Genomic DNA, 26,348 nt, shown 5'->3' on the forward strand with positions numbered 1-26,348 from the left:
TTCATGAAACAATATTTCAAAACCTCACACACTCTCCAAATGAGAGGAGGCAACCTTATATAGGAGTCCAAAAATTATGAATGACCGAGATCAAACAATGATCAAGGGCTCAGATTAAAAGATAAAAACCCTAATTAGGGTTTGTTACAACTAACTACCCCTCGACTAATGAGAAAATTACATTCGGGGACACTTGTCCTTCTTGCTAAATATGAACCAACAGTAAAAATAGAAGGTTGTTGCATTGTGAAGTGTGCCCTCTAGAAGCTTCTGTGGATAAGTCAGGTTCATTGAACTTGGACATGTCGACTTGGAACAATCTGATTGGTTGGAAGATGACGAGGCGCCACCTCAACGTGTTGGATGTCCTCCTTGAATTTTCCAATTTGTGTGAAGAAATTGTCTAAGTATGGAAATTTGATTCTTCTTGTCGCCATCTGATTTTGATTGGGAGCTTGTCTTTGATTCTTTAGGAGATAAAATCCTTAAAGAAGTTGTCCTGATTGCTCCAATAGGTCTGGGATTATGGATGAAATTCCCCAAAAAGTTTGAAAGTCTTTTCTATATTTCCACCAAGTCTGAGAACTTTTCTTTTTTGATGCCTTGAGATTCTTTCAAGTGCCTCGAATTTGGAGAAGAATTCCTCTGTGCCTTAGCCACAATGGAGGAAATTGGATTTTTCTATGAAATAGTTTTTCCCATACTTACCAAATTTTAGCCAATTTTATGCTCAGACGAACCTTGCCTGTGGATTTGTCTTTAATCTGGAATTTGGCTTGAAACTCCATTTGTGTTTTCTGCGATGATCCCACCTCAGTTGTCATCTATGATCTGCAAAACCAAAAGAAATTAAGTTAGAATGCTCATTTTGAGCATCAATTTTCGAAGGTTGGCAGCCAAGTGTATCACAATTTTACTCTTTCTCCAACACTTAGCACTTTAAAGGGGATTTTTCAGCACTTGGATATTCTGAAAATCTCAAGAAAATCCCTTGAACATAACCAAACTCAGGAAGCTGTATGTCTGATTTCAATCGAAAATCAGAACCAAGTCCAAGACAACTTGATTGAGATCATACTGACTTGTTCACAAGGCAGAAAATGAGAAAGAAAAGAAGGAAAATCTGTCGGATTCATTCTTTCTTTTTAAAACTTTGAAGAAAAACCAGGTTGAGAACCCAATATTCTGCCCATAGAGTCCATTTTCACCTTTGGAAGAATGAGGAAGAAGGGAAAAGAAGCTGCCAAGGAGGTAAAATCAGAAGTTTAACTCAGAAAATTAATGAATTTTCCCTCCAAACAGTCAAGGTTCTTCCAAAATCTTTGTATGAGCTTGTGAAAAATTGTTGAAAATCTTAGACTTATATTTGAAATCTCCTTTGAAATCACTTCTAATCTGCAAAAGCTCTTCAAAATGTCCTTCACCTGCACCAAATATCTCTTAAACATTCTCAACTTGCTCTTGAGAGTTTGAACTTCAAATGAGAAAATGAAAGAATGAATTGTATTTGTAATGAAGTTCAAATTCTTAAGAAGATCTCTTAAAATTTGTTTCTAATTTGTCCATACATCGAATCTGGACATTCAGTTAATGAGCTCGATTTGAATCTCTTAGAAAGTTTCCAATTTTGATGCTCAGTCGAACTTGGTCCTTTAAAGGCAATTTCTATCTTCATTTGGAGTTTGATTTAATCCCCTAAGAAACTTTCTATTTTGAATTTTGAGTTGAGTTGAATCACTTAAGAAAGTTCTGATTTCTAAAATGAAAGTTTCTATTTTGAATTTCAGTCCATGATTTGAACTTAATCTTCAATTTTCCCATTTCAAAAAAACTTTCTAAATTTGCCTTAGTTTGAACTTGATCAAGATCTTTGCTGACATCATATGGGAATATTCCTTTATTCCAAATTTAACAAGTTCCTCATGAGGGCGGACTTCATTGATTTGATTCTCCAAGCTTGGGCGGACTTGGTTAAGTTTGTGCACCATTTACTTGCTTCTTATCCAATCAAGGGTGAACTTTGTGAGTTTCTTTCCCAAGTAGGAGGGCGGACTTTGTTGAGTTTCTGCACCACATATCATGCTAGGGCGGACTTCATTTATCTTATGCTCCTTAGGAGGGCGGACTTGCTCAAACCTTTGCACATCTCCCACATGCTACTTCCTTCTCCTTTGGGCGGACTTGATCTTTATAGCCCTTGAAGTAGCTTCTTGAGCCTCTTTCTCTGCAAATGCTCGATATAGCTGCCTTGCAAACATGATGGTATGGTCTCTACTTGAAAGCAATTGCAAGTAATCTGATTTTATCACTTAAAGTGCCTGTCTAAGTGTTTGCAAATTCAATGCCGAGACTCCAGTAGAAGGCAGAAGGTATTGACTTTGATGCAAGACTTGTGTGCAAAGGTTATGCAAAGGTAGAAGGTATTGACTTCGATGAAACCTTTGCTTTAGTTGCACGTTTAGAAGTAATTAGAATGTTCTTAGCCTTTGCTTCATTTAAAGGTTTTAAAGTTTTTCAAATGGATGTTAAAGCTGCTTTTCTGAATCGTAATTTGAATGAAGTTTATGTAGAGCAGCTAGATGGGTTTGTATTATCAGAAAATCAGAACTATATTTGCAAGTTGAAAAAGGCTCTTTATGGCTTCAAACAAGCCCCATATGCTTGGTATGATAGACTTGATAGTTAGCTACAGCAGTAGGGAAGCAGAAGAGGGCTAGTGGACAGCAATCTATATGTCAAAGGAGGAGGTAATTATGTGTTGATTGTTGTAGTTTATGTTGATGATTTGATTTTTGGTACAATCAGATAAAGGTATTTTTATTTCTCAAGCAAAGTATATTAGAGAAATGCAAAAAGGGTTTTAAGTGGAGGACTGCAATTGATCATGGAACTCAACACCTTTCGCACCTTCACAAGTCATCTCAAAATGAATGTGTGGGATGTGAATTGAGTCCCAACAGCCTAATGTAGTGAAAAACCAACAAATTAAGACTTTAAAAAGTAATAATGCCATATAATTTATAATTTCTTACTATAATTTTGTTGTAAACTTAAAGGTATTTTAAATTTACAATAAAAGTGAAATTTGGTGAAGTTACCTTGAAGTTTTGAACAACTCCAAATTGGAAATGTCCTAAATATGCCTTGTGATCACTGATGTTTTGTCATGAACATTAAACATCCTCACCCGTGGTGTATATTTCTTTCACCCAATCTATTTATCTGTCAATCTTTTTCATCACCAAGTTGACGAAGTGGATGATACTTGCTGTTCAAAAAATGTGTGCTTACCTTTCCTCAAACAAACATCTTCTACTTTGTAAACTTTTGTGCTGTCTATCATGATTCGAACAATGTTTTTAACACCCACCATCTCTATGACCTCAATGAGGGTTTTTGAAATGAAGTATGCATCCTTCACAATGTCCCCATTTTCTGGTACTCTTCTAGTGCAACTAGTGTTGGTTTTTTGGGTTGGTGTCAGCAGGATTAGAGGGGTATTTTGATGTTGCCCATGTGTTTAGATGGATTAATAGAGATAAATGACACTTTTCGGAGTGATTTCAGACAACTCGTCCGGGGTTTACTATTTTTATAAGTGTCAGTTTGGACATTGATTGGTTGGTTGAGAAATTTGACTGACTTACTATTTATAGTAATCACTATTTTTGGCAATCGGTCTTAGCTTTGGTCTCCTCCCAGATTCAACATGCAGTATCTTCAGTTTCAAGCTTTGGATAGCTATGGCTTTTTTTAGTAAGTGCTATTTTTAGCACTGGGTCTTGACTTCTATCTTCTCTCAGTTCAGAGTGCAATGCTTTCCAGTTTTGTGCCTTGGTGATTTTTAAGGTTGACAAGTTGATATTTGATTTATTTCACTTAAGAGCTCTTTTATTTTCATTTTAACTTAAGGGTTGTGTGTTCATAAAGTGTTCCTCTATTCCTACCCCTAGGAATGTGATCACTTCAAGTTGTTTTTAAAAAGCAAATTAGACATAAAAGGTGATGCCAAGGCATAGGAGGAGTTTTAGTAATTTAAAATATTTATATATTGCCTCCAAAAGTGACACCGAGATTAAAGGAGAGATAAAGTGTCTTTTAAAAGTTATGTTGTGAGCTCAGAAAGGGGTTGAACCTCTTGGGCATAATTTCATGTTATTTAATAAAGTGAAATGAGAGGGAAAAATATTCATATTCAAATGCAAGTTGCCCTAATTCTTCTCACTTTATAAATATGAGTTTGAGCTCTCATTTGCACATAGATGATTTGACAACTTAATAAAATGTTGCTGGAATGAGCTCAAGGAGTTATTCTTTTGCTGGTTGAGGATGAAAATCCTCTTCTTGTTTGCTGGTTTCGGTGGTGAGAGACCCACTCTAGCTGGTTGGTGTACTTGGTTTGAGACTTACAATTATTTTATCTTTGTGGGTGTTTCTAGGTTTGGAGAAGATGAAAGCATTTACAGTATTTTGATGTGGGTGTTGTGATTTTGGGTGTGGTGAGCCTTTTTGAAGTGCTGTTCAATTTTTGGTTGAGTTTTGGAGATTTTCTGAGTGCTGGTGTGCTTTTTTAGAGTAATGAGAAATCATTTTTATGCTCATAACTCAGTGGTTGTTAGAGATTTCATTCTAGGTATTGCTTAGTTGCATTCCTCATTGTTGGGTGCTATCTTTAGAGCATTCATACGTTGGGTTTGAAGAACTGAATTTTCTATGCAAATTGCCCTCTAGACAGGTGCCATTCATCTTGCTAGCACGTGGGTTTGTGGGGAGAGTTAAATCTTCATTTTGAGCATTGGAAAGTGGTTGACATTGGAGTTCTGTATTGCTGATGGCAAACAAAGATTGCTGGGACAGACTTGGAGCTGTTTGGAGACATACAATACCATTCCCAAAAATCGTCCTTGTCATACTTGGCGTTGGAAATGTTGTCATTGATGTCAAGTAGGTAAGAAGACAATGTCCTAGACAAGTTGTCAATGATGTCAAGGATGTGCACATTTCTATCATCAATGTCAAAGGAAAATGAGGTATATCTTATTAAGGCCAAAGGCCACTAAATTGTGGAATGAAGTCTACCTACCATCAGATGAAGCAATCAAGATAAGGCATATTGATGTCTACTTACCATGTTGAAGTTTAGACTGATATTAAGAGATAAATTGCTAATATGATTGAAGGTAGTATAAAATAACAAGTTTATGCCTCTCAACTTTATTGAAGCACAAGACAAAAAGATTATTGTCGATTCGCTAAGTGCGCAACAAATGAGTATTGAGACAGTAGGCATGATGTATGAGAAGAAAAATATATATTAACATATGACAACAATCATGTGTTGATGTGTTTTTTATGATACCTCGAACATAGAATAAAGTATTGAACATTCGATCCTCTCTTGAACAAAATCCTCTTAAATGCTGAGTTAAATGATCACTTGAGATGACTCCAAGGTTTCTATTGTCAAGTCTTGACATGTGGATAGTCTCAATGGTATTGCTGGTAATCCAAGGGGGCTTACGCAATGGTTCTCGGAGATGATCACTTCAAGTCAAGGAAAATGCCATATGAGTTTGATTGTGCTTTGGAACGATTTTAATGAAGTTCTCTGTTTACTACTACTAATGACTTGTAAAAAAAAGTGAAAAAGGAATAAGGTTTGAGAGAGATCCTAATCTAATCCTAGAATGCAAGGGACAATGAATGACATAAGGAAACTTAACCATGCTTTGTTTTGCCATGCAATGAACAAATTGGTGAAGATGGTGTGATCTTCTAAGGAAAGCTAATGATATTCAAATTACTAGTAATAATCATTAATACCATAGGTATGCATATCAATGAGTGAGAAACAATTGAAGTTAAGCTTATTTTAAAGGTTCAGACTAACCATGCACCACAACTTATAATCAACAAATTGTAAATGGTATGAACATAAGAGCTTCACAATAAATCATCCACAATGACTTCCATTTAACTAACGTAACTTAAGTAAATTTAAATTGACTTGAGAAGATAGAAAACCATGCAAATACTCCAAGATAGCATATAAAATCTCCAAGCTTCAATGTCTTATATCAATTTGGCAGCACTATAGCAACAATTGTCCAAAATTCTTATGAGGTACAAATGAAATGAGCTATCTTATATAGAACTCTTATTACAAATGAAAGGTCAGAGTTCTTATTACAAATGAAAGTTCCAAATTGATCTAGGATCAATGGCCAAAGTTAAAACAAATAAAACCCTAATTAAGGCTAGCTCAAAATCATTGAATGTTATGCAATGAAAATGGAACTGTTGACGTGTTTTTTAGGACAGTGTCTAACATAGAATAAAGTTTACCAACGGTCACTCTATTCTCTCTTGATCAAAGTTATACCGTGTGCAAAGATTGCAAAAAAAAGTTCAAACGGCTAACTCCAAGGTTTCTTTAAGCCTGGACGTGACTCAGTCAGTTGATGAGTTTGCTGATAACCTAAGGGGTCTTACACATTCACTTGAAGAGGATAACAAATTTGTGCAAGTTCAAGGATTTGATACGAATGATTTAGCTTTGAAAACAATGTTTTTGCAAGACTTTTTGATTTGGAATATACTGAAAATAAAATAAGGCGAGGGTTTAAGAAACTACACTAAGACTAACTTAATCCTAAGAACAAGGAGACAGGATTACTTAAGTAGAATCAATCCACGCCTATGCGAAGGCGGTGCAATCTTTAGAGGGTGTGTAGAGGTTTTTCAAATCACGAATGGAGACCTTCAAGTCGAACAATCTTCATTGATAATCGAAGTTAAGCATACACATATAATAGGCTCAGGCTAACTTTGCAAAGTATGCAACAATCAGTTGCACACAAAAGTATGTGCTCAGACTCTGCAATAAGCAATCCTATCAAATCCAGTTCTTCTAACAACATAAAGCAAATCTACTTTAAATGAAGAGAGCGAGAACATGCAAGCTTTGAAACAACACAAGAGCACACCAACAATCGAACAATGTATTAAGTGTTTGCTTCAAAAACTCTAAGCAACAATCTTTGAAAACAATACCTCCTCTCTTACAAATGAGGGGGTCACCCCTTTATATAGGCCTTGGGCCATGAAAACATGCAAACCCTAATTAGGGTTTCACCATAAAAGATTCTCCACTCAAGATGCAACAAGGTGGGAATCAACAATGAATACCCACTAAGCCCATATACAATAAATTCAAATAAGCCAAAAATGGCATCCATTTGTGCATTAAATGCACCCCATTACATCAAACATGCCCAAAATACCATAAATATTCCTCATGTAGAAATAAATGCCCATCATTCTCCATGTGACGACTGCATGCAAAAGGAATTTGTCATAAAATCATTAATATGGCGGCTGCATGCAAAAAGATTCCTCATGCATTCAACATGCATTGACCGGGCCGCCACTAAGTCAAAATATTCCATCAATAAATGTACCGCCACTATTCCATCAAAAGATTCTCGTCCAAGAATGGACGACCATTATCTCGCTCATTAATTGTATACGTGATGAATTGAGCAATGACGGCTTCCAGTTCTCCTATGGAGACACTTGGCACACTTTCATTGTCGAATTCCATCAGGGTGATTTCTTCCTCGCTCTTGGAAAAGAAGTTTTCCCACTCCACCATCATTTCCTGTGTTTTCTTCATCGTGCGGGAAAATGAAGAAACATTTGCAAAATGTTCCTTAGAAAACGAACCTACGAAGAAGAATTCATGCAGTTGGGATTTCAAGGAATTCACCGTCACTCCATCTTCACTCAGCCTCTTTGCGAACAATGCTTCAATTCTGCTAATAATTTCTTCTTGCACCCTTCTAATTGAGTCTTTCAAAGCTAAAGACTCCATGCTAAACTTTTCAAAGGTATTCCTTCTGGAGCAAACGACGCAGAACCATTGGGAAAAGTCATAAACCTCGTTCTCCTGAATTACTTTCCCATCAATTAGTGTTTGCTTTGGAACTTTAATTAAGGCCTTGAGTCGCGGAATGGTTAAGTCCTGGTAAACGTGAACGTCCTCCCATAAACCTTCCGCTAACTCCAATTTGTTTAGAAGGGAAATAAATTTGGTGTGAAGCTGAGCCAAGTCTTCAATGAACTTTCCAGCCGCAGCAAAGACATCTTCCACCCACTTCCTGGAACACTAGGCCATTTCCCTGATTACTTCTGTGTCATCAATGACTTCCTTAGGGAGGGAAGGAGGAACAAATGAAGGATTTGCTTCCTTGAGCGGCCGCTTGAGACTTCACATGTATTCGCATAAGGCCTTATTTTCTTCCTTCAACCTTTATATTTTGCCTTTGTTTTCTACATCTTTTCTGTCATGGCCAAGGAAGATCCTTCAAAGTCTTCAATTACCTGTCCGGTGGAAGCATGCCCTAGATCAACCTGTCTAATCACATAATCCTCTGGTATAATCTTATTCCTGTCTTTATCTACTATAGGCCTAGCTATATGCAGGGTTCGAGATCCAAATTCATCCCTTACGACCTTGGAGAATTTCTGGGGAGCCTTCTCTGTCAGCTGATCCATTCTTTTCTAAAGCTCTTCTAACCCTTGTGCTGGATCAATCTCTTTTTTGGGCTCCCTCCTTAATCTATCCATCAGCCAATTAGGAGCAGGAATGGAGTGACTATGAATTTCCATCTGCTCGTGCTCTTGCGACTCTTCTTCCCTCTCCCAGAGGATGGCCTCTACGAAACTATCTTGGCGAGTTTCTTCTTGATAAGGAGGAATTTCCTGTCTCTGACCTCCTGGCTGATTGGGTCTATGTGAAGCACTGCCACTGAGAATACCTTGTGCTGGAGCATTGTCAAGAACGTTGCTTGGAGGTGGACCTACTGGATTTTCCTGTGAAAACATTTCTACCTCCCACACACTAGAAGAACTAGCCGACGACTGCATCCTTTCCACCCTTGCTCGTTTCTACGGTAGTTCTTCCTGCTGAACTTCTTGATGGACTTCTTGTTGGGTTTCTTGTTGATCATCCTTCTTCCTTGTCGTCCTCGGCCTCTTTGGAGTGCTCTTCCCTTTATCAAGCCGAACTTCTCCTTATTCACCTTGGGCTTGTGAAGATCCTCCCGTAGTCTCGCTGTGGGAATCAAGATTTCCCATCAATTGAAAAGTCAAGCAAACATTTCTCTCTTTCAGCCTTATTATATGCCGATCAACCCGGTGTTTAGTAAATTATAGAACTGGTCTGGCCAAAACATCCAGATCATCAACTTTTGGTTCTAACCAATTTGGGAGCTGTATAGGTTCATCCTTCACCTTTTCAAATTTTGGTTGCACCAAGTCCGAATCTTCTTTCACTTGATTTGGCACCTGCATTACTTCACCTTTTCTGATTATTTGCAAGGGCAGCCTGGAGAACATCTTCTTTCTGACATCAAAATCATCCTTTGCATCTTCCTAGTAGTCTTCTAGGTGAAATTTGTATAAAAATTCCCTTGCATCTTCCTAGTAGTCTTCTAGGTGAAACTTGTGTAAAAATTTCACTCCGACAACCATTCTAATCTTGCGATATGGATTGTAGCAAGACCTGGTGGTGTAATATGCCAAGCGGTAAAATGGCAATTCTTTAGTTGCTTTCTCCGCTGCTGCTAAGTTCGGGCACACTTCCACATAATCCCTGAGGACGATTGGGAATTCAATAGATAAATTTTTCTTCTTCTGAATTTAATCATAAGCTGTCAATTGCCTCATAAGTTCTAACAGTATGAGTTTGTCGGATGGATACCGTGACAGTTTATATGACTGGAAAGCGAAGTCCTGTGTCTTGCTATATGTGAATTTTGGAAATTGTAGGAACGTGGCTCTAAATTGTTGAACCAATGCCTTAGCCTGTGGTGACACTCTTGTGTGGAGCTCATTCTGCTTGAGTCTGGTCAGGTACATGGTGAGAGTGTCATTCGCCAGCTTGAAAGAATTAGTATTGTGGAGGTGCAACTGAGGATAATTCTCATGAACTTTTAGTTGTGTTGGTCCGCAACCCATAACTCTTTTTTAGGCAGCCCATCAAAGCCTCGCATCCTTGCAAGCATGTAAATTACATAGGAGCTCATGTAGAAGGATTGGGATTTCTTTTCTTTCAAATCTTTTAGCTGCTCATGCATGTAGTGGTTGATTAGTTTGGCCCAATCCACCAACCTATTGGAATTCATAACCTCGCCAATGTAGAAGAACATCCACGACTCAAAATTAATGGTATGTGGATACCCCATTATCCTACTCAACATCATTATCAAGTCCACATATTCCTATTTGAATTTGAAGATGGTGAGTGTCTTTAGCATTTTGGAGATGTGCGGTCTAGGCTTCGGCAACCAATGTTTGTTGATGGTTTCTGCACATCTGTCAGGACCTGCATCAATAATTGCCTTAGCGCCATTCATGGTTCGGTAAGTCATCGAATGATGTGAAGGAATTCCAAAGGCTTCACCAATTGATTCCGGAGTCAATGTGGCTAACAACTTGCCACTTGATATTGAAATTGTCCTCCATTCTGGATTGTAGTGTTTTGCACATTCAAGAATCAAGTCTGGACACTGGATGGCAGGAGAAAATCAGCCACCGCAACAATTCCACTTCTGACGATCCTAGCGGCTGTAGGAGATGGACTATGCCTTGTTGTTCCGAACATCCTGATCTTGAAAGCAGCCAAGTTGAATGTTCCAAAATTTGTATCGCTGATCTCCTTCCACTTGGACACCATCTTAGATTCTGAAAGGAATCCCTTCAGCTTTGCTTTTATCTATGCTTGCTTGGTGATGGTAGCCGCCTTGCTTGATTTTGCCATTCTGGAAAAGGTCTTCGAAAATGATGAAAAATTCTCTAAGTATGACTTTCTTCACTCTCCAACTCTTTTTTCTTAAATCTTGCACATGAGAAATGAAATGTATCTTCACGCATATAGAATTTCTCCAATCGTGCTATTAAGTTGGGAGGAATCTAATTTGGCAATTGCATTCATTATGTGTCATACTTTACCATTCACCACGCCATGCAAATGGAATTTCCGTTGTAGTTGAGTTCAAATTTGGAAATTTCTCTTAATGCATTAAGTCATGCGTCATACTTAGAATATTCCTTTGCCAACTCATTAATTTCTAATTTCGAATTTTTTGGAGGGAAAATGGAAGATTCTTCAAGATTCAACTAATTCCACTTGGCACGCCCTTACTTGCTCTGGAGAAGATTTTCCATGCTTTTTCGCCATCTCCTATTTTTTAGAAACTTTCCTAAAATTTAGGACCTGGATCTAGGAGAGAGAGAAATCTCTCATGAGTCCAAATCTGCAAAATTTTTTGAATTCTGATAAGATTTGGTGCCTAAAAATTCTTGCTTTTCCTTCATCCCCGACCCCTGGATTTCCATGCCTTGGAAGATTTTCTGAATTTTCCAACTTAGGCGTGGAATTCACTTTGTCATGGAATTTCATCATTTTCCACGTCTTAATCACTTTGAAGTTGGATACCTTCCTTGGGCATTGAATCCTAGTGATGAAGCAATTTGATTAATTTTTAGTTTTCCATGCTCTCCCCATTCTAGCGCCCCTCTAGGACTTTGGGCACTAAATCCACTCTATGAAGGATTTTTCATTGTTCCCTCTTTTCCAAGCTTGGCTTCATTTGGCGCCTTATCCTCCACTTTGGGCGTTATTTCTTCTTTGGCTTGGAATTTTGATGTTTTGGAGTTTTCCTTGATAACTCTACTTTAGCGCCCCTCCAAGACTTTGGGTGCTAAATGCCCATGAGCATGGAATTTTGGGATTTCCATGAACCACCTAATTTGGCACCCTTTATAACCTTTAGGCACTATTCCCACATAAGCAAGGAAATTACACTTTTTCATTCCTCCATGCTGATGTGACTTTAGCACCCCTCCCCAGGAATGGGTGCTAAAATCACTTTGGCAAGGATTTTCACCAACTTTTGGATTTCCAAGCTTAGGTGAGTTTGGCGCCCCATCTTGCACTTGGGCGCTATTTTGCATTTGGCATGGAATTTGAAGATTTTGAAGATTTCCTTGAGTGCCCCATTCCAACGCCCTATCTCTTTCCAGGGTGCCAAATCCCCTATGCCATGGATTTTGGCACAATTTCATCTTTTAGACTTGATCAATCTTTGATGTCTCAGATTCAGGGTGCCATTTATCAATTTGAAGTGACCTTCCATACTTAGGTGATTTTTGAGCTTTCCATTTCAGGAATGGATGCCAACACTGAGCCATTTTTGATTGATCTTGTTTGCTTTCTAACCTTCTGGATTTGTACAGATCTTCAAGAATGCTCAGTCTTTAGCGTTTGCCTGAATGGTCCTGTCAAAAATGAACTTTCCAAAAATAGAAACTTTTCAAAATGTCAGAGTTAAACCCCAAAACAGGACGTAGGAAGACTTACTATAAATAGAAACTTACTAACAATAGTAAGTTTGATTTTTGGCAAAATGAAGACATTTTGGGATGCAGTAAAATCCCTAAAAAATAGGAACTTTCTAAACTCCAATTTCGCTCATTTTACTGGGAGGTTCCTTGAAGGGTCCTGATTCTTGTTCTAAGCTTAGTTTTTCAAAAACCTTAAAAGAAACCCCTAAAATCTTGGACCGAAGGATAAAACCCTAAAATGACCAAAACAAGCCCTAGACTTAACCAAATTAGCTCAAACAAAAAGCAGACTTGATCAATTTGACCCCCAAACACTTGCAAAGCAGAGAGATTGATGAGATTGCCACCAAAAGACCCCAAGAACCAAAACAAAAGATCGAGAGGGCCTAAAAAGTAGGGGGTCCCCGTTTTGAATGGGGTGATGTGTGATTAGGTCACAACAAACCTCTCAATACAATTGAAGGGCCAAGATCAAATCCACATCAATGGTCAAGATTGAAAGGTGGAAACCTTAGTTAGGGTTTGTTACACCCATTACATAGCATGTAGGTTTGTTCACTTTGATCTCTATTCATCACTCAAGTTTTTGATAGCTGCTATGACTTCATTCTAACCTAGAGAGAGACTTGACTACTAACAAATTGCTTGAGACCCATACCCTGACCTGACCTAGAAGTTGCACTGCATCCCCTCACAAGCAAGAGGCTAATAGCTCAAGAAACTACCGCCAAGCTAGACAACTAAACTAAGACAACTAACGCTTACAAGCAAAAAAGTGGGGGTGTGGGTCCCCATTTGCAATGAGGCAATGTGTGAAATCGTCACAATAGAACCCATGGGTGATTATATATTGTTATATCGCTTGCTTCTTCTAAAATTGGTTTCCCCCAATCAGTTTTGCCTATGTCCTCCAAAAGAAGGTCAAAGCAATGAGTTGCACAAGGGGTCCAAAAAAGTGTTGGATGCCTCTCTTGAAGCAATCTTCTAGCTGCCATGTATGCCACTGCATTGTCGATAATAATTTGGACAACATTTTCTATGCCCAACTCTAAAACAACCTCCTCCAGCATCAAGCTCAAATTTTCTGCATTCTTTATTATGTTGGAGGCATCAATTGATTTCAAATAAACCATCACTCCATTTAAAACCACTATAAAATTGATAAGTGTGTAGTTTCTTCGATTTGTCTAGCCATCTGAAAGAATTGAGCATCCATACTTTTTCCATTGCTTCTTTTTAGCTTCCACAATTTCTTTTGCATCAACAATAAATCTTTTGGACTAGGGTCCTTGAACCCTTTCCCTGCAACTATCAATGCTGTCACCAAACTCTCCCAATATGGATTCCTTGGCATGTTGAAGGGAATTCTGTTATAATACCAAAAGTTTGTACGAGGTTTATCTGCTTCCTTATGCACCTTTCTATTCCACCCATTAGCTTCCATTGAAGGTTGTGATCTTGGTTCATTTCTAGGCACAAAAAAAATTAATTTGCTTGAAGTGGAGGAGGAAGATTGGCCACATATACATGGACTGCTACTAGAGCCAACATTGTGTTACACGTTCACCTTTATTGACAAATTAGGAGCAATGGCTTCTTTTATGGCTGCTTGTTACATTGCCCTCTCCAATTTTGTTTGATCTAGTGCTGCAAGGAGGGCTATCATCTCTCGTTTGACCTCTTTAGGGGCTTTTTTGCATTGCTTAGCATCACGACAAGGAATGCCTACAAGATGATATTTAAGGCGATTGATGCCTCCACTATGCTTCTTCGTGCACCAAGTAGAAATAACATTCTTTGGTATTGGTCCCATTATGCCATGTTTCCAAGTGGGGTCACGGTTACTAGGGGGTTTTCCTCCAACAGGTTGACTTGCACTTGCACTTGCTGAGTTTGAAGCAGATGCGGATTTGGATACCATTGTGATTTTAAGTCAACCTGCAACATTGATAGTAACAATAATGTAATTTTTTTTTGAAATCAGGCACTTGGTGAAAAAAACCATTGAAATACAATAATTTTTGATAGAGAATAGTGCTGTAAGTGTAGATAATTGAAAATAATGAAGGCTGCTTAGATTTTTTTGAACTGATATAAAATCCTTGCTGTTCTTCTGAAAGAATGAATGAAATAAATTATTCCATTCATCCTTCCAGAAGAACAAGAAGGATTTTAAATGCCTGATTTCAAGAACATCGAGGATTTTAAAGAACAGAAATAATTTCGTTCATATCTAAAATAATGATGTGTGAAAGTCTTATTTTAAATGCCAATCACTGTTATTTTCAATCCCTTTTTCTTCTATATATAATTTGTCTTGGTTGTGCTTCTAAAGTGCTGTCAAGATGTTCTATGTTCTTGTTTGTTCATGTTTCAGTTTGACAGTGACGACCATGCCATTCAACCCGTATCTTTTTGTTGACATCTTTAGAGAAATAGTTACATTTTAAAGCCTTGGATAAGGAATGATTTAATTTCCAAATCAGTTTGTTTGGTTTCTTGTGACAAGCTCCATGTATTGCCTTCTTAGTTCCTCTTATTTTCATCCCCATAACTTTTATACTCGTCTATGCTTCTTTAAAATATTTTTTAACTAATACAACAATCCATTTCCTAGAAACCATATTATAGTTTCCTTAATGCAAATTCTTTCAAATAAATTTATCTTCATTACTTTACTGTGAATTATAGCAAAATTGAGAGGAAAATTAGAAAAAGAAAATTGCAAATAAGCCTAAGCCTAAATTGCAAATGTTCTGCACTTTAGAAAGGGACTAGACAAACAAGAAAATAAGATTAAAACACACTATTGCTTGACAAAATTCATTTTCATTGTTGAACAATAAACTCATATAGTAGTGGTACAAGCTTTTGCATGCAGTCTAAGCTAATAAAAAGTAAATAGTTCTTCCATTACATAACAAAATACAGAAACATTAAATTAACAAGAACAACCCTTCTTTCTGGTGATACTAAATAAAAAAATAGGAAAAAAATTTAATTTGAACATACATGTTGAATTGCTGCAAATCGCATTGGAAATCTCTGGTCTCTGCTTGCATCATCGTGCTTGTAAGCGTTGAAAGAGGGTTTTTTTATAGCGAAAAAACCTGTGTTTTTTTGTCCATTGCTGTTGTTTTCTCCGCGCACAGGTCTGAATCATGATTTTTTAGAGTTTATGAGTTAGGGTGAGTTTTGGGGTCCCCTGCGTGCACGAGAAAACCTGCAAGTCATTCACTGGGCAAAAAATTTTGCCAGTACTTGCTGATTCTGTATACACTGCACCAAATAATGTTGCATATTCTTGATGTATGCACCATTTTGGCTAGTCTGGAATCATAAGTATTTATATTTACTATATATGTCATTACTTTTATTTAAGGAGTTGAGTGCAGTACCCTTAAGGACTTTCTTATAGGGTTAAGGTATTTTACAGCTCCTTGTATTTATTCTTTTTCTACCATTGCACTTTACTATTGTAACTTTTTTACAATGCAAAACCCGGAAACAGGGTTCTGGATTTCCAAACCCAATCTTATCTAAAGTGTTTATGGCCTTATAGCATTGTAATGAATGAAATTATGAAACTAAAATGTGATGAAATGAGATTTCCACAATCCATAGATAATCTGTAGGCAAGCTTCTGGAATTTTTTTGCTTCTTGTACTCTCATACATCTTGATGATGGATCACGGAGTGTGATCCGAAACATCGATAAAAAACTCACACACAATCATTTCCAGAAGCTTGCCTACAGATAAACTAAAATTTGACAACTTTGGAAACGAGGATTGCCTAAAAAACACACAAAAACAAATTTGCATTTCAAGAAAGACTTTCAGCTTATTCTCTTTAATTGCTAGCAGGCACAAAGGTTTGCTTAGTGCTAGTTGATATATAATATAGCAATGCTCAATATCTACCTCTTCTGTTGGTGACCTTTATGGTTCATGATCTTTTGGTTTGTTGAAAAGGGTATGGTTTGTTTTTAATTTATTATTCATTTATGAAAATTTATGATAGGTACTGTAGGGTAGGGTGATAAGTGTGCTACTTATTTTTTATAATTCTATGTATGAAAACAGCAGCAGCAGAGTGGTGAATATCACAGCGCACTTCCAGTGTGGCAGTCCTCTATGGCGTCAAGCACCTTAACTGGAGAGTATAGCTGTATGTATAGATATGGAACTGTTTTGAAATCCAAGTATATGTTGGATTCCAAATATGATCTTTTAAATGATTTATTCCCAAAGATACAGGATACTGAATTCTAGATATTGCATTGGCTTTGAAGCATTTTTCATCCTTAAGTAAGGTATTTGGATACGGTATTAAGTTGTGGTTGGACTTTACAGTGTCCTATTTATTGGAATCAGGCTATCAGCTGTCTTTGTTACTATTTGAACAATTGAGCTTAAATTTGAAATACTTTGCATGTTTATAACAAAGAATTTTATAGAAGTTTTCTTCTGGGTTTTCAATTAAGTGTGTTATAAAGTTTTAAGATAAGTTCTTTGGGAATTCATGCCTGCTTGTACTAAAAAAACAATTGTTGGGCTTATTTTGCAGCACATGGAGATGGGCTTGCTGCTAGAAGAGTCAGAAAGGTTGTACATCGGCGGACTGTTGATTATACTAGCACAGTTGTACGATATATGCAGGTTTGCAGCAATTAAATATAGTCTTGTTATGAAAGTTCAGGAGCTTACTTTTGAAGATGTTTTGTTATAATCTCTAGATATTTTTACAGTATTGAATTTTTCTTTTATATATAATATTTTAAAACTATCTATTTGTTCGTCAACTTTGTTTGAATGATGAAGGAATATTTATTAACATTTGGCTCAAGTTAGGCAAAGTTTCAAATTCAGTGATCATCAAGAAACCTTTGGTTTCCTATCTCAATCTACAAATTTCCTTAAGGAACAGACATGCATTGACAATAGAGATATAACATTGATTCTTTATTTCTTCTTATTGTTTCAAGTGGGTTGGTTAGCCCAAGTAGTTAGCGAGTAATTATCTCACAAATTTTCTTCTTAGTTGCACAGAGTCATTGTTTTCCTTTGTTGACTACAATTTTAGGCATCTGATTTTATCAATCGGACAGCTACTGGTTGCAGTCAAATTTTGACACCAATATTTATGATTTTTTTTTCACTATGCCATGCATCTTATTTTAATATATGGTTCTGTCCAAGAAACTGCCTTAAACTTTTGACAATCTTCATCAAAATATAGCTAAATATTTTCTCTATGAAGTATAGGATGCATGATTTTGAATTGAAAGATAGTTCTGCAATTGTGGTTTTTTTGGCTAAGTCACAGGATCTTTTTGGAACATTTAATTGAAAAAAATTGAAAATGAAGTGAATCGGTCTTCATTAAACCATCAAGAGTTTTAGAATGCCAAACAACATAATTGAATTTTCAACTGTGGTCCAGTTGAACCTCTGAAATCCAAAATTAGAGAAGTATGCCAGGGTTATTGTACAGTATTGCTGGCTGCATTCTTCTACACTATGCTAAGGATAACCTGAAAAAATAAAAAATGCTTCTAACAGATTATCCTTGCCTGGAATAGCTATTGGTCCTTAACCTAGTGTAGTTAGCATAAAATGCCTATTGTTATGTTAATAATATTTGTTATCTGCCAATGTATTAATTATTTGTATTAAGTGGGTTGTTACTCTCGGGTAGTTATGTCTCCGTTGGTTGACGGTTGTGTTCCTCTCAGCAACCGTTGAGTCCTTTAAATATGTTGTGTACCACCAAGGAAGGTAGTATGGTATAGTCATATTAATTGTAATCCTTGGCCGACCATCTTTGGTCTTCTTCTCTGTAATAATTTCATGTACAAATAAAGATATATTTTATTGTTGTGTTTGGTATGCGGTGTCATGTATATTATAATTTCCTGTATTTGATTCATCAGATATAGTAGTAAACATTTGGCGTACGAGGTTCTCCTTGAGAGAGGGTGGTTAATCACTGCGAAGGTAGATCACAATTGGAAGTGAAACACACTTTTCATCGAGAGCAAGGGAAGGAAGTACGTCATTGACTTGATGAATCAGGTTGTGAGTGAAGAGCTGACGGCTTTAGACTCAGAGTTTGAAGACGGAGAGTGGAGTACGGAGGAAGGAAGAGAATGAAACAAAATGATGAATGGGTAATGGAACTGGAAGATTGCTGGGAGGATGAAACAAGTTCTTTGAATGAACTATTCCATCGACAAATGGACTACAAGGTATTTTCTCCAACATGTAATTTCCTTGAAGCTACAACCCTTGGTGATGAAAGCGTGTAAAGTTATGATGATGGAAAATGAAAAGAAAAAGAAAAATATAATGCAGCCAATAAAAATTTAAAAAGTTAAATGGAGGGAACGACAACATTTGGCGGACAACACTGTAAGAGTTTGGTGATGGCATCCCCCAACCCTCATGCCGTATGACAAGAATTTAGATGCAGGACCCTATGCTACAAACAACAATCATTCCAATTCGTACGGAGAAAAGGATACTTGGCCATATGAGAGCATTGAACTACACGAGGAAAAGATTGGTAGGTCGTACGTGAGCAAAGCAATAGAGCCGTACGGAGAGGACCACACATACGTTGGAGTGAGAGGAAGTAACTTGTATGTAAGGAAGAACCACAAACCGTACGGGACAGTGGAAAGAAGCTACATGGAGGAGATGAAGTACCATCCAAGCTTGGCAAATCATATGCAAGGGAGCTGTATGAGGGGAAGAACAATGTACATAAGGAGTATACCGTATGGGCAGAGATTGTATTTACAGAGAAGCAACCGGCCAAGCATGAGAACAAGCAATCCATATGGAAAACAAAAATCCCACATGAGCGGTTCGTACAAAGGTGAAAAGGGTGGAAAGAACACACCATGCGTGGGAGAAGATGAGGTGCCATGTGAGCCGTACGTGAGGAAGCCGTATGGAAGAAAGAGAAGGCCGTACATGAGTACACTATATGGACAAGTAGGGAGGAGGTAGTACGAAGAGCAAATACACAAGTTGTACATACATGAAAGACCATACGTAACTGCAAGAACATACTTACACGCGTCGTATGGATAAAAGAGGATGTATGGGTCAAGGTCATACACGGAGCCGCATGTGACAGTAGAGAAGTCAAGTCCGTATGGGGCAAAGGAGATGTCGTACTCGAATTCAAAGACATCGTTGGAAACACTAAACTGTACGTGGAAAACCAATCTAGGTATTCAAGATTGTACATAAGGTTTCAGACTATACATGTTTTGTTTTAGACTACGTGTTTTGTTTTGGGCCATATGTGATGCGTATCAAGCCGTATGTGATCAGGCCGTATGGTAAGGGTAGGAAATTTTTTGGCTTCATCAACAATGTTTTTGGCATCTTAAAAAATCAAGAAAATCATGTGCGCCATGGAGTTTCATGTGGTTTTGAAGGTCTTAATTTGGGCTTTGCAACAGGGGTGTTGCCTCCAAACCCCCATTGGGGGTGTTATCCCCAAATCCCCATTTGATTTGGCAGGTACACTACAAGTTGGGGTCGTCCAGTCCAAGTCATTGTCTGTCATTAGTCTTTCCAAATATGACATGTTGTTTACTTCTTGTTTGGAAGATGACTTTTTCTTTTGGGGGGGATGACGTAGTTGGCATAAAATGCCTATTGTTATGTTTGATAATATTTGTTATCTGCCAATGTATTATTTATTTGTATTAAGTGGGTTCTCACTCTCAGGTAGTTATGTGTCTATTGGTTGATGGTTGTGTTCCTCTCGACAATTGTTGAGTCGTTTAAATATGTTGTGTACCGCTAAGAAAGGTAGCATGGTTGTAGTCCTTGGGCAACCATCTCTGGTCTTCTTTATAATAATTTCATGTACGAATAAAGATATATTTTACCGAGCTCTGTGTCGTATGCGGTGTCATGTATATTATAATTTCTTGTATTTGATTTATCAGATATAGCAATACACACCTAGCCTAAGAGCAGTGAAAAACTATCTCGTTGTTTGCATAAATGAACCAATTCCACAACTGATACAAGAAGGGTGGCTCTCAAGGAAGTGAATTTAACAGTTGATGCATTGATATGTAGGAGATATTTTCCACAAGAAGTTAAATGATGATATTGCTATCAGGGTTCAACTATGTAGTTTTTGAGTCGAACTCATTGATTCATATTTCATGAGTAGTGGTTCACAAGAATCCATCTCTCATGAGAATGAATGTTCCACTTAGCACTCATTGCATCTAGGTGAGTGGTTCACAAGAACCCATCTCTCATGAGAATGAATGTTCCACTTAGCACTCATTGCATCTAGGTGACGCTCACAGAGGTGAAGCATCGAGCCTTCTCAAGGATGGGTTCTTGTGAACCTCTACTTATGAAATATGGGTCAATGAGTTTGACTCGAAAACTACACATTTGCATCTTGATAGCAATATCATAGTTGATGCATTCTTCACTAGCAGTGGGTTGACCCATTGCAGACAACCTTTGTAATGTTTTACTGGTTTAGGAACATGAGTAATCTTTGTAATTGGTTTGGAAAAACATACTTTTGGAGCTAGAATCTGGCAGCCATTTTAGGATAACCAAAGTGATGATAATTGCTTCTAGCGACTGAACAGGAAAGGGTATTTTGCCTTTTAGCTTGCATCTTATTTGGGATGACTTTCACTTTCATACCCACCAAGTACTTGTGATATGCCAAACACATTTTCTTAACCTTCACTTCCTTATCAATATCCTTTACTTTGGTAGACATGTAAGCTGTTTACTTGGAATCTTATGACCTTTAGGTAGGGCCTCACATAAGGAATATGGCTTGTTAAGATTTGGAGAATGGATGCTTTGGCCTTCTTGTCCTTAAATTTCAGTGGTTATTTCCACTGAAAACCATCCTATTAGGCATAGTTTGCAAACTCTACAAGTACTTTGAGTTGTTGAGTACTCTATTTTTTTCACTCTACAAGTTTTTACAAATTAAACTCGCGCGTTTTCATAGACACAAGAAAAACATGGGTAAAAATGCTCGCGCGGGTAAAACTTAAGTTAAAATACATTTTTAACACTTTTTTTTTTGCTATAAAACCATGCATTTTCTCTTTTGAGATGTCAATTCATTGTTTAATACACTTTGCAATTGAATTTTGCAAAAAAAATATGGTTTTTTCAAGAAATTTTGATTTTTAGTACTTTCTAAGTTGCCAAGCTTTTGTAGAGTCAATTTTTTTGGGCTTGCCAAGTACTCTCTAAGTCCGAGTTTGCAAACTATGCCTTTAGGGCCTAAAATATGTCACAAGTTTTGGAGCGTTGTTTGACATTGAGGAATGTTAATTTCAAGAGTTTGTCTGAGATGGTGCTGTCTAGACTTTGGAGCTGCCTTTTTGTTTGCTTGCTACTTAACAACAAATTCAAGCAGTTACAAATTTGAGTGTAATAGACAACACAAAGTGAACCGAGAGAATATAAACACAAAGAAGAGTTAATTTGTCCCGACGTCTCAAACAGACTTACAAAATTCTTTGATGGTTGGCGAGAATTCTCATGTAGCTTCATGGTGAATTGTCAAGGCAATTAACAATAGAGACAATAAGTGTGCCAACTTCGCTTTAAAACAATAAAGATATAATGAATTTGACCTAGAATTTATATTCTAGCTTAAAACATGTCTCTTCATCATGAAGGGTGGTGTAGGCACTTGTGGTGTCCACAAAACTTCTAGCACCACCTCTTCTAGTTGTGTCCAATCTTCAACATTTAACTTAGAATTGAAAACTTCCTTGGCTAAAAGGTTTGTTGCTTTATTGGGCCTCATTAATACATCAAGACATTAAAACCCCTTCAAATCAAGGGGCATGTCTAAGGCTTCTGTTAGAGGATTACTAAGTTTCCAAATCAGCATAGAACTTTTTTAAGGTCATTGAATATGATTTGAGAATTGTTAGGATAGGTGACATTAACCTTGCATGCTTATGTCATTCTCAGTTGTCTCCATGTTCCTTGGCAAGTGTTTAGGGGACATGAGAGTAAATACGTTTAATATTTATTTCTATGACAAATTGTAATTGCATTTCAAGGAGGTGAACACATGTCAGTGATGGTTACAAGACAAAATGGGATAAGATTCTTTCTAGGCGTCCACTTTGGAAATATGAATGGTCATGTGTTGGGTGCCCAAGATTGGAAGGTGAAAGACTGTCCTATTGTGTGATCAAAAGAGTCATCGGGGAGTTACAAAGTATTCGGGAGGTTGATGAGTTGATTGGCCATGGGCTAATTGTTCATGTCGGAGCCATGTAAAAATCATTATTTTATTGCTATAATTGTTGGCTGCCCATTAGTCTAGGTGTTGGTATTTGTAAGTGGTTTTTGCCTCTTGTTTTGGCTTACAATTGTGGTTTTACCTTCCACAATTTGCTATAAATTGGAGCCATTTAATAGTAATTTTATGTGAAGTATTTGGCAAGTAAAGGAGTGATTTTGGATTGACCAAAGTGTAGAAGTGAAGTGTATTGTTTTGTATCTCTTCATTGAAGATTAATTATATATTGCCCTCCTTTCTCATTTGGCGTTTTTTTCCCAAAAGGGTTTCGCCATGTAAACCTGATTTCTTATGGTTTGCTGATTTTTTATATTAGTGTTGAATGTGCAATCACATTTAATCTCATTTGATAATCTAGTTTTCAAATTTGCAAACACATTCATAAGTTAATATTTTAGTTTAGTTTCACCTTGTTATCAACATTTAGTATTAGAGCTTACAGTTCTATTGAGAGGGGGATGCGTTTCTCGTAAGTGTTGAAGATTTTTTCGATGTAGTGAAGGTTTTGGATGTAGTGTGAGCTTTTTCTTTGTGGTTTCTTGCATATTTGTGAAGAGAATTGTATAGCATGGCCATTGCCTTTTGCCAAGATATTGAGAAATTCAACAACATTAGCACAGGATGTGGAAGTTGAGGATGGAGGATCTCTTTAAAGAGAGAGATCGGTGGTTGCTAGTTTCACATGAAACAAAACTATCTGCTATGTCGGATGAAGATCGGAAGAAGTTCGACAATTGTGTTTTATAGATTTCGTCCTCTTGCATGTCTCCACAAAAGACACCACATACAAGTTGTGGAAGAAGGTAGGTGAAATCTATCAAACAAATTTTTTTTCGAACAAATTATATCTCAAAAGACATTATATATATATATATATATATATATAAACATGTATGCATATACACATGTATATATATACATATATGTATAGTATATGGGTGTGTGCATCTATTCCTCTATCTCTACACATCTTTGTAATCCTCTCTTCTTTCTCTTTTTATCTCTCCATATCTCTCTCCTTTTATCCATCCTCCTCTCCCCTTTCTCCATTCCCATCTCCATCTCTATCTATATCTCTATCTTCTTCTCTATTTTTTTGTGTGTGTATCGATACATTAAAGATGAAACTTGGTGATTCAATTGTAGATCATTTAAATGCATTTAAATTGATTATACGTGAGCTTGCATTATTAGATGTTAAGTTAGAAGATGAAGACAAGTGTATTTTGTTTTATTTGTTATTTGCTTGAATCTTGAAAAAATTAATTGTTGCCATAAATAGTGGTAATGCGGAGCCAATGATGGATAATTGTTGCTATATGTATTTCAAAAAAAACGAGAAGGTCTTTGAATGTTGACTCCTAAGATGGCTTGCATGCATGGGGTAGGTCCAAAGAGAAAGGGCTAAAGGGGATAAAAAGAAGGATAAGTCTAAAGGACACTCTAATTTCTCCGAAAAGAGTAGTGTTGGAATTGTGGAAAAAGAGGGCATATGAACAAGTGTAAGAACAAAAAAGGAATGTGCTGATGTGTTTTTTAGGACACCTCGAATACAAAATAGAATATCAAGTATTCTATCCTCTCTTGAACAAAGAAGCCTCATATGCTTAACAATATGACCAAATAAGACAAACGATCGTTTTTAATGTTAGATAGACTCAGTGTATTTGATGTGATAATGTTGGTTAACACAAAGGGACTTACCCCTATGAATCACAGATGGAATGTGGAATCTAACTTAACTCACTTGGAAAATAAAAGACAAAAGGATGAAGGGCTGAGAAATCTAATCTAAACCTAAGGACATTGATGAAAAACGATAGTGCTAAGAGAGATGGGTTCCATAATCAAGCCTTGCTCCACCATGAGGAAACAACTACACAAAAGTATTGTAACCTCCAAAGGATAACAAAGGATTTTCATATTGTAAACATTCATCAAATACCCAAGACTGGCGCACTTGAAGTGAACATCCACAATCGAACTAGTGCTAAATCAAGTTTAGACTAACCATGCACTACAATTTGCAATCAACAAATTCAAAATGGTATGAACTGGAATTCCATCAAAATATCATCACATTTCTCCATTATAATCAATGAACTTCAACTAAATTTGAGAAGTAACAAGAAACCATGCAAATTGTTGAAACACCGGATAAAGATCCACCATGCTTCAATGAAAATCATGTATTAGTTCAACCATAGTCTTGGCAACAATCTCTAGCTTCCTCTTACTCTACTGCTAATTGCTACTTATTGTCTATTAAGGATTAACTATTAAACTTTACAAATGAGAAGGTAATGCCTTACAGAGACATCCCAATTACAATTCAAGGGCCAGGATTGATTTAAGATCAATGGCCGAGATTACATGTTGAAACCCTAATTAGGGTTAGTTATAACCAACTCCTATTTGAGCAATGAGAAAATTACATTGTTTTGGACACATGTCCCCCTTGAATGTGGACCAATGAGAAATGAGGTTAGGTACATAGAACTTGGTACCTTCCACATGGGTAGTTATCTTCTTTGTAAGTGTAATGTCCCCTATTAGGTTTAGACCTGTTTAACCATAATTAATCTATTTCTATACACTTATGACCTAAACTAACTTAAGTAGGAGACAAATCTATCTTAACATGAATGAAATTAGTGTCATTCCACAGTTCAATCAGTAATTCAAATTACCATTTCCATATATTTCTATATATATTTATATTTATTTTCAGATAGTATTATAATATATATTTTACTATAGAGCAGTTCTTATAAAATATTATAATAATTATAATCATTATATTATTTTCTATAATTATATTACTATTTAGTTCTTTCTGATTATACAATTTAATATTGTTATTGGTCTAATCAAACCATATATATATATATATATTCCCTAGAATATCAATTATTAACAATGCCATTTTCTAATCATTAGTCTATCTGGTAGCTGCAAGGGTAGACAGATCTGACGTGCGTCAGATCTGGTCTGCCACTGTATATGGGGTAAGTATGACTGCCTTACGTATTATAGAATATATTAACTTTACTATTAAATCCTTTATAAAAATATTATAGGTTGTATATATATTAAGCACATCCCCGTGCATACCACCAAGAACAAAGATGTTTACTGCCTGATTGGGCCTTTGCGGCCAAATGCTCAAATGATCCAAATTGGATATATTTACAATCCCAGGTTGCCAATATCTATATTCCATCTGATGACTACCCATAATATATATATTCCATTCCCCTTCGATGGAATGAATTCTCCCTTTATTATATACTTGCATTCTTCTTTTTCGTTGAGAGTTATAACCCTTCATTAATGGGTCGTGTTTTTCCCATTATGAACTAATTACGTCTCTTAACATGTGATCAGTGTCTTGATCATTATAATTACTGATAATTAGTTAAAACGTACCTCTTAATTAAGATATCCATTAGTTTGTAGTTGACTATTGAATTGATATTGAATAAAAGCGCTCAGGTTAAATGCTTGATTATTATCGAATTGATGTATACGAGTTGCTGTTGCATCCCATCGAATACACAGATGTGCTGCCTGTAACTTATAAATAATAAATACTACTC

At 36.7% G+C, this 26,348-nt stretch overlaps 1 protein-coding gene across 5 annotated transcripts in view; it reads left to right on the forward strand.

Annotated features, from left to right (window-relative positions):
• Positions 1-26,348, forward strand: part of LOC131072555 (flowering time control protein FY) — a 104,448-nt gene that overhangs the window by 5,570 nt on the left and 72,530 nt on the right. For 3 of the 5 annotated variants that reach the window (XM_058008732.2, XM_058008730.2, XM_058008728.2), the window contains exons 3-4: positions 16,494-16,578; positions 16,978-17,069. In XM_058008732.2, the coding sequence (XP_057864715.2) occupies positions 16,545-16,578; positions 16,978-17,069 (126 nt within the window). In that variant the 5' untranslated portion in view covers positions 16,494-16,544. The remainder of the gene's footprint in view (positions 1-16,493; positions 16,579-16,977; positions 17,070-26,348) is intronic. The other 2 variants (XM_058008729.2, XM_058008731.2) reach the window with 2 other exon arrangements.

This window comes from Cryptomeria japonica, chromosome 10 (assembly GCF_030272615.1).
Source record: "Cryptomeria japonica chromosome 10, Sugi_1.0, whole genome shotgun sequence".
Classification (NCBI taxonomy): Eukaryota; Viridiplantae; Streptophyta; class Pinopsida; order Cupressales; family Cupressaceae; genus Cryptomeria; species Cryptomeria japonica.